This window comes from Dermacentor variabilis, chromosome 9 (genome assembly GCF_050947875.1).
Source record: "Dermacentor variabilis isolate Ectoservices chromosome 9, ASM5094787v1, whole genome shotgun sequence".
NCBI classification, from domain to species: Eukaryota; Metazoa; Arthropoda; class Arachnida; order Ixodida; family Ixodidae; genus Dermacentor; species Dermacentor variabilis.
Window position 1 is genome coordinate 94,241,929 of NC_134576.1, and position 12,867 is coordinate 94,254,795.

The 12,867-nt window shown below is 44.6% G+C and overlaps 1 protein-coding gene across 4 annotated transcripts in view; it reads left to right on the forward strand.

Moving 5' to 3' along the window:
* Positions 1-378: 378 nt before the first annotated feature.
* Positions 379-12,867, forward strand: part of LOC142557151 (prolyl 4-hydroxylase subunit alpha-2-like) — a 59,368-nt gene continuing 46,879 nt past the window's right edge. For all 4 annotated transcript variants that reach the window (XM_075668803.1, XM_075668806.1, XM_075668807.1 and 1 more), the window contains exon 1: positions 379-595. In XM_075668803.1, the coding sequence (XP_075524918.1) occupies positions 579-595 (17 nt within the window). In that variant the 5' untranslated portion in view covers positions 379-578. The remainder of the gene's footprint in view (positions 596-12,867) is intronic.

A 12,867-nucleotide genomic window follows, 5' to 3' on the forward strand; every position in this document is an offset into this window, starting at 1 on the left:
TTTCTGCTGTGTATCACGGCGCGAAGCCACCTTCAATACAATGGGCACCGGTTCCGAGAAAGGTGAACGAAACGAAGAGTTCCGTGAACGTTTTGTTCAGACGATCCCGGAGCAATAGACATCGAAATTATAACCTCGCGTTTCTCTTGGCAAGAAAGGAACAAATAGCAGTGCATTGTACTGCTGCTGCTGCTGTAGGAAGATTTGACAGGTGACCTTTCCTCAGCGATATAGCTTCTCTTCAATGTGTTCTTCTGTCGAAGTACTTCAGTCAAAGTACCGCTATTGACCGTACGAGAATGTGGTTTGACTGAGTGCTTTCTTTTGTTCACTCAAGTAACTATCAAGTCTACGAAGTTGTGAAACTATTCAGCTATGGCTTTCGGCGTCAGAATACCTGGCATGCTCAAACAAGGAACAAATCCAGTTTGGATAGCCGAGGACTCGGGAACCGTGCCACACACTCACTCGAGGCGCCAAATTAAAATTTCAGAGAAAGTACACCAGTTTCGACCAAAGGACCCGGAGGAAGTGCCCACACTAAAACGCACGCAAGTGAAGGACCAATCGTCGTAACTATGTGGACCACGCAAAGGTGAGAAACGGGAAACTTCCATTCCTATGCCTATATTTTTGTTTCATTACCTCTTGCTCGGCAGCGTAGTGTGTACACTTCAGAAAGCGTTGGGCTGCCCGAAAGGAGTGCTGTTGAATGCACGTTGTCTCATATTTGAACTATTCATGTTTTTCTTTACCTTTCTTTTGCTTCTTTATTTCTTCGGCCCGTTTTCTGACGTCATGTTCTTGTGAGTCGCAGCATGAACAAGCAGGTTCTGAACGTGGGCTTCTGTTTAGAGACCTAATGAATTATGTGCCTCGTGTGGGTCTCTGCGAGGTGCAATGTACAGTGTGGTCTACCATTAAAAATAACGTACGAGTCTATTCCACATGAGAAATTTTCTTTCTCGCCACAATCACCAAACTCTGCAGCAGATGACTTGTGCTTGGGGACGCTGGCACGTTTCTGTGCGCCTGTGCAGTACACGGACAAAGTTTCAGCCAGTGTTTGTGGGTATGGAAGGCCCTAAATTGGAATACTTCGCTTTAAAGTGTTCACTTCACCAGCGGATCGCACTGTATGTGCAGAGGTATGCTATCTGAAGACAAATATTAATTTTCGAACTCTGTTTTAGGGTGTCTTATCTACAGAGACAGGATGCCATGACAAGCAGAAAAAGTTGCTAAGCTTCAGCCTGACCAGGTGTTCACACTGCTTTAGAAAAACAGAAACGTGGACGAAATGAACATCTTGCGTCAGACTAAAATTTCTACGCTCAGGCCAATGCATAAGACGGATCGAATAACAGTAACAGCAATGGTCCAAAATTGTGTTAAATAGACAAAAGTAACGCTAAATAACTGCAAATACAAATTCCAGGACGAGAACGTCTTAATTCGCCTTATGTGACCTTTTTCATATGTAAAGAAAACAGCATGTGAATGGGGTCCTTTGTTTATGTGTTTTATTCGTTCTTTTTTCGGTAATATTTTTTTAGGAGAAAAAAGCCAGGGAGAAATCGGGGGTTTTGTTTTCTGGTAGGACAAAATTGTAGATTTTTCCGGGAGTATTCGCTAACAATTAATAGAAGCAGTGGTTTTTTTTTTCGGCAAGAACGTCTTATTTAAACAAGTGAAATCACTTACAGGAACATCGTATAAAATCAGAGCTGCTAGGAAGTCATATCAGTAAGATATGACTTGCTAGACTTGCTTTTCTATATATATATATATATATATATATATATATATATATATATATATATATATATATATATATATATATATATATATATATATAAGCTAGCAAAGCTTATCTACATGCAAACCTTTGATGACAGGCATTATTTGCACTTTTTAAGGAAACCCCGAAACAATACAAGCACACTGCATAGATGCTTGGCCATGCTTTTTTCTTTTACTTTGTTCTCTGCACCTATTTTGCAAACTATAAAAAAGGAAAAGCACAAATAGAAGTTCACACGGGCGCGCTTCACAAGAGATGTGGTGCTTTTCTTTATCTTACAAGCCCTTGCTGACGTACATCATCATTCGCATTTTGAATACTTCTGTGTCTTCTCTAAAGTTGTCGGGCCAATATACCTGTATTTTCTGTTGTAAAGGCATCCTCCAAGGGATACCGCTGCCATTTGCAATGCAATTCAATCGGTGCGTTTGCTAGTCTGGAGAAGCAAGTGCTCTCGTCCTGCCAGCAGTCCAGCACGGGAATGTTGCCCTGGGCGCTTCGTTCTAGCAGATGTTCAAACTCATACGTTAAAGAATGTACATCCACCGTGAGGTAAGACATAATACGGCAAGAGACGTAGTCGATAAATGATTTAATAAGCCGGCTTTTTGCCTACAGGAATGCAAAACCGCGCCGATTCTCCATAGATTGTAGGCTCGCTGTAATCCTTATCATTGCAGTTTCGCTGCAATTTCCCGGCTCACTTCTTGCTCATATTGTCGCACCCCTTCCCCCCCCCCCCCCATCCGCCCAAAATCTTTGGCGATAAACCTTTCGCAACGTGATATGCCCAGGCTTCCTGCTCAGGCGAGCAATGTTTGTTTCATGGCTTTTGCAACACCTGCATTATTCCTTACGCTTCGCAAAAGGGTGGAATTTTGTGTAAAACTTGTTCAAGGTGAAAAAAAACATCGCTAATTACCGGGTTTTACCGGAAAACGAAGGACCCTCCATAAAAAGCGCTTCTATAGGCGACGCGTGTGGCACAATTTGTTAACCCTGATTGGTAGCACACACACCATGGTGGCTCAGTAGCTGCATAACACTACGCTGCTGAGACCGATGTCGCATGTTCAGTTCGCGGCCACCGCGAATGCATTTCGCCGGCAGCGGAATGCAAAAGCTCACGTAGCCATACTGCGGTCTACAGCACTGCTGCGGTCTTTGACTTCTCTGCTTCTTCGACGGTGACGCACGACTGTGATTTATCGATCTATTTATTTATTTTTTTACACACTGCAAGCCCTGCTATAGCTATTCCGGGAGTGGGGAGAACGTCACACATGAGGTCTATTCTATTCAGCCAAGTTTCTACGCACCTTTTTCCCCTATTCACGGTGCACTGCACCTAGGCCTTCGATTCCCCGAGATGCAGCGGTGCACCCTGCACCCCTGTGCACGATTGAACGGGGTGCAAGGCAAGGCTTGAGGCAAGGTGCCGCCGCGGTGCCGTGCCCCCTTAAACCCTGCAACGAGTGGGTGCAGCCCGGAACACCATAACTGGCACCCCCCGCACCTTTTCGTTTGGAGTGCCGTTCACCTTTTTCTGAATTGAACAAACCTATGATATGCAGAAAAAACATTAGTCACTGGCGATGATCGAACATCTCCAGGCAAAGCATGCCGTTATTCTATTGTTAACGTTCTACGTTCAAACGCTAAAGGCCTCCGAGTACAGGTAGGTTCAGTGAATTCAATACATTTTACTAAGAGGGTACAGCAGGACGAATTAATCAGGGTGAGCAGAAACCTTTGGCTTTCAGTATGGCGACGTGCTCACAGAGGGTTTAGGATCAGACTAGAAGCGTTAGAGGAAGATGAAAACGCTATCACATCAAAGGCAGATAAAACATAAACAACGTACAACTGGTTCATGAGTAGACTCCATCTTATTATTATAATTTTTTTCTGAAAATGGTTCCGGACTACCTATGCATATTCCAGGACTTGTATTAATATTTTGTATGTTAGCAGTTTAGTTCCTTAAAGGGCGACACGAAGTGTGCGTTGAGGGTATCTAAGTTTTATTGATTTAATGTACATTACTTCGACGGGCTTGATCCAAGATAAATTATTAGGGAAGAGGAGTGAAAATACTTATAATAAAGAGCCTTTAGCCGCAGGAAATCATTGAAGCAGTGCGAGCAAACAGAAGCAGCTAAACGTCATAGTAACTAACATAAAGACAGTTTTGTTGAAGTCAACCCTCATTTGTCAGGTGCCACACCATGAGCGAAAGTGTCAGAATGTATCGTTCAGAGAAACATGCTCTTCAGAAGAGGTAATTTCGTGGTATATCTCGCAGTCACCAGATTAGATACTTATGTTAGCAGTTATATTCTGTGGTAAGTGATTAATGTGCAGCGGAAAAAGAAGGGCCGAGGACCGTTTCCAGCGGTGCACCAGATGACACATGAGCAACAGCGAAGTTATAAGCTCTGCAGGACACCTATTGAGCGCACTCATAAAGAAAGGTGGCTATCTATCCAATAAGTTCCGGATTATTTAAGGTGAAGCAGTTTGAGCCGAATGCGTTGGACAAATCCATGGAAATTGCGTCAGCCTTTATCTCAAGATCTCAAAATTTAGGAATGTCGTGAGTGAATTCAACCAGTTGTGTCAAATTACTGAGACCACGAGGAAAGCAGTTTTTACAATTTCTTAGTATGTTGTCAGATTCCAGGTGCGTCATGACATGCCCATAAATTATATGTTTTAGTATAGTTTTGCAAGAGTCAGGGACTAGGGAGATCGATTGTAAGTTAACATCTGCTTGTTAACAGACTTGTATAAAGGTAGAACTTTAGCCCATTGTCACGCAGAAGGTACGGGAGCACTTGGTAATGACTTGTTAAGTATAACTGAGATAACGACTTAGCCAAATGGAGTAATGAACAAGGAAAACATTGCAAATGACAGCAGAATCCTTGCACTTCTTACTACCGAGTTTTAAGGCTAAGTTCAAAACTTGGTCGAGCGACACATGTAATGTGATCACAGAATGCACATGATATGCCAGGAATGGAGGACGTTCGATGTCATCTCTAGTAAAAATGCATTGAAAATGTTAGTTGAAAGCACGTGCAATTTGGTCACGATTATTTGCAGTTTCCTCAATAATTGAAGTTCAAGTTCAAGTTTATTGTTATTGCATGTACAAGAAACGGGCTTACATATTATATACAGCATCAAGAGGTCCCAGAGTGAGAAACCGCCAGGGGGACCTCCTATCATTAGTGGGAGCATAAGAGTATTAGAGCAGCAAGTACAGGGCGAACAAACAAACAAAACAAAAGAAAAAAGAACGGGTTAAGAAATACAATTCGTAATGAACAAGTGCAAATAAATAGAAGACAATTAGATATATATTAAAAACAGCGTATTAAAAACAGGAATATCTAGTAATCTAACAAAAATTTGGGCTCTTCTGCATATTACGAACAAAGAAAAATACAAAGTGTTTTACAGAAATATGAAGCCTAACGATACAATAATAGAAGTAATGTAAAGAAAATGTAATAAATATGAAAATGTATTTATGACAAATGAAAAGATGGTTCTGCTAACAGTATTCTTTTCATATTGTGTTTAAAAAAACTGCAATGAAAGAGATGACTTAATATTAACAGGGATGCGATTCCAAAGTGAAATACCATAGGAACGAAGTGTAAATTTACCATAGTTAGATCTGATTTTAGGTAATAGAAGGTTATTGCGTTCTGAAAACCTAGTATTATTTTTGTTCATGAGGTTATCAAAAGGAAGACTGTCTAAGGTTATTTCACGATGAAAGAGACGAAATGTAATGAGTAACAACTTATGATAGAACAGCTGTTGAATGGGTAAAACGTTAAGACGTGATAGATAGGTAAAGAATGGCAGCGGAATGAGCTAAAGGTGATTAATTTTATTGCCTGATTTTGAAGACGTTGAAGTGGTTTGAGATGAATGGCATATGTATTACCCCATGAAGATAAACAGTATCATATATGACTGTTAATATAAGCATGATACAACGATCTAATAATATGAGGGTTGAAGAATGCGCGTGTTTTAATGATAATGCGGATGCCAAATGAAACCTTTTTCATTAGCAAGTTGATATGGCTATTGAACTTAAGGTGTTTGTCGAGAGTAATACCCAGAAATTTAACAGTATCAGATGTCGGTATATAAGTACTTAACGAGACAGTTATAGGAGAAGGAATCGGCGTTTGTGGATTATGAAATACTACAAAGGTTGTTTTTAAAGAATTGATTTGAAGTTTATTATCAGTGCACCAGGAATACACATTGTTAAGATCAGTGTTAAGTGTGTCTTGAAGTGCGGTAAGTGATTTCTGTGATGAGCAGATGGTAGTGTCATCAGCATATAACAAACAGTTACAATTGGTAAGTACATTAGGTAGATCATTTATAAATAATAAAAACAACAATGGGCCTAGTATAGAGCCTTGGGGAACGCCACAGTTAATTACTTTAGTAGAAGAGAATTGGCTATTAAGATACACTACTTGAGGCCTGTTAGACAAGTAGCTACGAATAAGATTTAAAGGTGGGCCAGTAATACCGAAAGATTCGAGCTTATACAGAAGAATAGAATGATCTAGAGTGTCAAAGGCTTTTGTTAGATCGATGAATATGGCTCCTGCAGCAAACCCTTCGTCAATAAAGCGTTTAATGTTATCCGTGAAGTTAATTAATGCCAATTCCGTCGAATAATTCGGCCTAAAACCAAATTGGAAAGGGAAAAGAAGATTAAATTTATTGAGATAGTGCATTAGACGAGTGTAAATAAGTTTTTCAATGGCCTTACTAAAAAACGGCAAAATGCAAATTGGGCGGTAGTTATTAATGTTTTCCCGAGAACCCTTTTTGAACACAGGGATTACTTTACCATGTTTCATCAAATCAGGAAATATGCCTGTGCTAAAAATTTTGTTAACGATATCTGCAAAAACAAATGATATGTCTGCCGCAACCAGTTTTATTCTAGAAGGCTGAATAGAATCTAGGCCAGGTCCAGTAACATTAAGAGAAGAAATTACCTTTAAAACTTCTTCGGAAGAAACCCAAGAAGTTTGCTGCTATTTCCACTTCAACTGCTAACTTAACGCACGAGTGTAACAATAATCAGGAACGAGATACTAGCCCTGAAAGAGCAAAAGAAATAAAAGCGGTCAGCAATGACTGCAAAACAGACATGAATTTTGGCAAAACTGATTCCTTCTACACACTGACTACAACTAAAACGGACAGGCAATTACTTGTGAAAAATTAGACATATTTGATTTTCTTCGTGCATTTCCACCCTTCTTATCGTATTTTGCACAGTACGTTATTGTTCAGAATAGTTGACGTTGATCTAAAGTTACGATAGCTGTCAAAGCCGCATGCGAGGTTATCTGCCCAACAACACGAACGGGACAAACTCAATGGCTCCAAACTTAGTTCTTTCCCGCATTTCTTTAAAGTTTATTTCTACAATTTTTTTATTTGTTCCTAAAGCTGGCGCCCTATGCGCGCACTGCCCACCGACGGACGCGCCACTGGTGGCAGCCTTCGTAAGTGCACTCGGGAAAGGAAGCAGACACCCGCCAAAGTGTTCTGCGTCGTTACTCCTGTTCTCTCTTTGATTCAGGTTTTTTTTTTTTTTGGAGTGACATAAGCAACACCTGTCGCATGTGTGCGGCGGCCAAAGCTTCAAGCAATGTCCGAGAAGCATTCTTGCGCAGTGGGGTTCACAAATATCTGGAAAAACTCACCGCGGCGACACGGTTCTAGTCTTTCCCAACGGAGTTCCAATGGAGGGAGCAATGGCTGCAATGGTTCACCGCCATTCCGCAGGAAATTTCTTCTTCCCGTGAGGGTTTTCTCTTTTCATTTCAGTTTTTGTTGCACTCAATCACGTTTACGAAGTTGATCCCGGCCTACCCATCTTTTGGCTCTGCTTGTCCGCAGTGCGGTATACGGAATACATGCATTTCGCTCAGGTTCTGAATGCCGCTTGCAGCTTCTTTACCGTGCTGCTCTAGCTAGGACGCACGACTGTACGAACGCATCGTGTGGTGTGACGAAGCTGCTGAAGTTTACTAGGAGTGATTTTGTTCGGTTTGTGCGGCCGTTAAATTTTCATACCAGCTGTCACGCAGTTCATGTTTCTGGATCTATTTCACGTGAGGCTTCGCGCATGTTTAAGTGCTGCTAGTATCGCCATCCAGAAGTGATGTTTATTATTTCTTTAACTAGGAGGTTTTCGCCTTGGCACGTTAATAAAGAGCTTAAACCACGCTGCGTTTTATTGGAACGAACAAAGAAGAGTACCTCTTTAACAGCTTTATTCTTTTCGCCCAAGGACATCTTCCACATTGTGCTTATAACCACAAGGTAGAACGGATTTCCCAAGATTTCCCAATCTGTCGAAGAGATTTCCCAAGCAATCTTGACAAAAGGTAGCTCAGAACGAGGATTGCTATTAGCTGTCGCCTATAACATTGCCGTTGGATTTTCGCTGAAAAATTCGCGCCATATTTGTGAAGACCTTAAACCCTGACGTTGTCTGAGGAGACTTACCGCGCAGATTGTTTTGTTTGTCTCCGGTTTGGCTTTTTGTGTGTAAATATTGTACTAAATTGATTTCTTTGTTATCTTTTGCGGCATATGAGTGCAATGCCCACGCCACAAAGGAACGCGGCTTTGCCATCAGCGCCGGTATACCTTCGCCGGCGCTGCTCCACCTTCAACTGTATCATGTGTCTTCTACCTTCCGTAACATAAGGAAATGCTCAAAAGTTGGTAAGACTTGGTAAGAAGGTCACTAAGGCAACTGGAAATTGGGATACCAAAATTGCGAGCCATCAAAGCGTGGCACCGAAACCCACGACCGTTGGTGGGAGTCGAACTAACGATCTTTGGTGTTCAGGCAAAGTTAATTAAGATAGAGTTAATCAAGGCATTCGCACCCAGGACCTTTAGTGAGAGTCGACGCCACCGCTTTTGTTTTGGCGAACTCAATTAAAGCACTGTAACGCACGACCTCTGGTGTTAATGTCTCGTTAGTGCGCATGCTTCGCCTTCATCCTCTTTAGCGCAAAGTGACTGTCAACCTCTGAAGCACATAAACAGTAATATAGGAAGAGCAGAATTCTGAAAAACAAAACGATTGAGACATCGCATTAGCTAACGAAGCGAAGGAGCCACGTAACACGAGCTCCACTTCATATAGCTGGGCTTCGTTGTTCTTGCCTGCGGTACGCACCTGACGCGTGTGCGGGCTGGGTTGCCCCAAACTCCAGTAAAAGAGTGTACTTGTCCTCTCTCATAGAAGCCCGCGCCTTTTCTGCAGCTGTCGACGCTAAAGGAGATATAGCGAACTTAAAAAGAAAAGTGGGAAATCGCCGCCGCGAAGTTAAGCCATACTTGCTGCAAAGCGTGGAGGAAGGAAAAAGCTGGCAGGGAGAATAGCGCAACGCGATTGAAGCCACACCTGTCGGCCCAACACGTAATTGCACGTCAGAATGCGAGGTTGGTTTCAGTGTTCCCGCTGTGCAGGCAGAGCCACGACAGTGCAGCCGAACAAGCGCGCACCGAATAAACTCTACTGGCATATCTACTGGGAGCCAAGCGTCTCAGCAAATCTCGATTCTTGCTCTGTGATGTCAACGCAAGAGGTCACGTGTTGAGCTGCCACTGAGCAAATGAACTGGCTTCATGGAGTGTTCGCTTGCCAAGGCTCGCTGCGTCACGTAATGCTCGCTCCTAACTCTGACCTTTCTCCATGGGAGGTGCACTATACGCCTTTAGACAAAGTTATCTTCCCGATACGACACTGTCGAAAGACGAAATAAATTTATAATTTGCAATACCATTTGCGAAAGATGCTAAGGCATTTTCGCTGAACTTGGCGCCGAAAATCCTCGGTCATGGGAGCAGTAAAGGTGGCAGCATGACTTGCCGCAGCGAGCATTCACAAGCCAAATGCGCGTAAAGCCGTATTCTTGGCCTTTTCTCCCTCCTCTCTCTACAAAAGTCGGCCCATCACGTGAACTCTCAGTATCCGCTGCTCTCGGCGCACTCGGCCCAGTATGCTTGGTTTATGATAGGTTTTAATCGATGCGGCTTTATTAACAGCGTAGCTGTTTAAGCTTTTATTTCCGCCGTGGAGCGTTACCAGAAAACTCAGTCCAGCTGTGCGCCACCTCAAGTTGCCTAGCAACAACCTGCGAGAGCGCCGAACCACGTAACCTCCGCGAACCCCAGGAGTGTAGGGTGGAGTCGTGACGTCAAAGGCGACTAAAAGCTAGGAACAGACATACCTCTCGCCTCCTCTACTCCGTGCGTGCGTGCTGCTGTGATGGGAAGACCGAAGAAAGTCCGGACGCCCGAAGAAGAAGCGGCTTACCAGGAAGAGCGCCGTACTGGCAAGCGAGAAGCGATGCGTACGGAGAAGCGATGCGAGAAGCGGAGCTGGTCCGGAACGCCGCGCCGAAGCTGCGGCTGTGGAGAGGCGACGCTGAGTCGAGGTTCCCCAGTTTCAGTCCACGGAACGCGTGAGTAGGCGCCTGAGCGCTCGACGTCGCCAAGAGAGCGATCCCGGCCTGTGACTGCTCGAAAACTTCCAGCATCACGCCCACCGAGACAACAAGTTTAGCAAAGCCTAACACAACCTCGCAAAACCTAGAAACAAATTAGGCAAGCCGCGTAAACGCTAGATGATCACAAGCTCCGCTGTTGATTCTAGCCTTGCACCACTCTGCCTTTTAGGCTTCTTTTATCACGTGACCCTCCTCCTCAGTCCTATAAAGCGATCGCACTTATGAGCGCGCTCTCGTTTACGGTGTGGTGTCGTCGCTGGAATACCAAAATCCTTCGCGAGAAAATTAGAAAGCAAGAGCAAAGATTATCATTGTGTCGTGAGTATCCGGACTTGTAAATAACAGATTCGCTGTTCAGGATTCCAATTCTCCGTCATGTTTTTTACAGCGAAGCTATACATGGCTATCCGATTCGACCGTCCGTCTGTCACCTGTACGCCGAATACTCCTAGGGCGCAACACTATGCGCATGCGTGAAAAAATAGAGAAAGAGAGGCGCGCGATTGGCTGCGCCAGTAGCGACGTCGTTGCTCTCCGTCATAGCCGAGAGCGCGCGCAACAGTTTCTCTCCGGCTAGGTAGGCCACGCTTCATACGTGCTTCTAAGGAGCAGGCAGCTTTCGATCAGCAATGCCGGGAGCAGAACTGGGAACGAGCTCGTCCACGCGGTGCCGAGACTGCAGCCCTGCCAGAAGAACAGGCTCGTACAGCCGAGCGCATACATGCAATTGCGTACCGACGATCGGGCAACCTACGAAGCCGTCGTGTAATGAACCGTCGGGATTAAACCAGTGATAAGCACCGTAGCCGCAGGCTTCAGCTTCACTGGTTAACCGTCTGTACGTAGTGCTTGGGCAGCGATTTTTCATGCATGCTATTTATTGCAATGAGTTGACGACGTTTGATTGTGCCCGATGAAGATTATCTGCCCTTCACGGTGTTGCCCTTTAATAATTTTTTGCTAATTGAACGACACAGTTTATGGAAGACATTAATGTTACCGAAATGATGAGCACGTTATTTCTTCGTCAGTACAAAAGAACAGACTGGTGGGCTAGTTGATGTTGCATAACTTGAAGTAAAGCGCGAGAGAGCACGTAGGGCAGCAGAAGGGGACGGAGACACAGCGCTGTGTCTTCGTCCCCTTCTGTCGTCCTACGTGCTCTCTTGCGTTTTACCTCAAGTTACTTCGTCAGCAGTTTCCGGGCTTTCCCTGAGGCTTGCAAAAAACTCACAGTTCGACCCCAAAGGCGAAGCACCGATTGCAATAGCACATTAGGGGATAGCTGTACGAAGTAAGAATAGTGGTTTTATCAGCCGTATAAGCATGTAAACATTCGCTTACGAACTAAATAAACAGTTATAGAATGTGTAAGCGTCACTCATCGAGGACGTAGAAAGAAACAGGCACACAGAGACAGCGCTGCATTTGCGTGTCTGCGTCTTTCTACGTGCTTGTTCAGTCGCGCTTACCCATTGTATCAAGGATTCAAACCCGTCAACGTGTTTCAACTAAATTAACCAGCCCGGTATCACGCGCGCACAGGTAAGCATGAACACATCGCGCTCAATGACAGCGGAAACAGTCTGTAAGAACACTGGAGTTAGGAATCGCGGCAGCAGCCGCGAGTCAGTTGACTTCCGTGCGTCTGTCACTTCAACGAGAACGAAACGTCGAAACGCGCATACGAAGCTACCGGCACAACGCGCACTCTGCAAACATTGCAGATCGCTTTGAACATGAGCCCCGCGATGGCGCGGTTTTTGGCTACGTCACAGATTACTTTCAAGACACACGAGCGCCGGCAACGCGTCCCTACGGAGTCCGCCGAAGGCTTCTACTACGGCGTCTGCGATGCGCATGGGCAACGCCGTAGTAGACGCCGCAATGTCTCCACTCTGTACGAAGCAGAGGGCGAGGAGGAATCTAGACACCTTGGCCGCCACCGGAGAATAACACCCCTCCTCCCTCGCCTCACCCCCCTTGCTTTGTCAGATGGAAGAGAGGGCAGCTCAAAAAGTGCTGTCCCCTATTGAGAGTTCGGATCTCAGCCGACCATCATCATCCGTACAACCGCCTCAAGCAAGGTCTCCAGCACCGTATGGGTAAAGGAGATTTGGTGTTCGGGGCGGGGGTCATGTTCAGAACGGGATCAAGCCACCGTACTCTGGCGAGAGCGGCTTTCGGTGCCATAGCACCGCATTTGAGCGCGCTACCAGCACCTTTGTAAGTGGCGATCGAGTTCTTCAGAACTCCACAACTATCTTTCCTTGTCGCTGGGAGAAAATTATCATGGGTCGGCACCATGTTTGGGAGAATTGGAATGTACCCCAATTAACGTCTCTCCCTCTCCAGGTGGAACCTCAGTTCCTTCCTGATTTTTGCTAGTAGTTCGTGAAGTCCCGGTTGTTTAGCTACACTCAATCATTGATAAACTGGTTTATCCGTTCTTTGGTGTTTAGAAAAAGT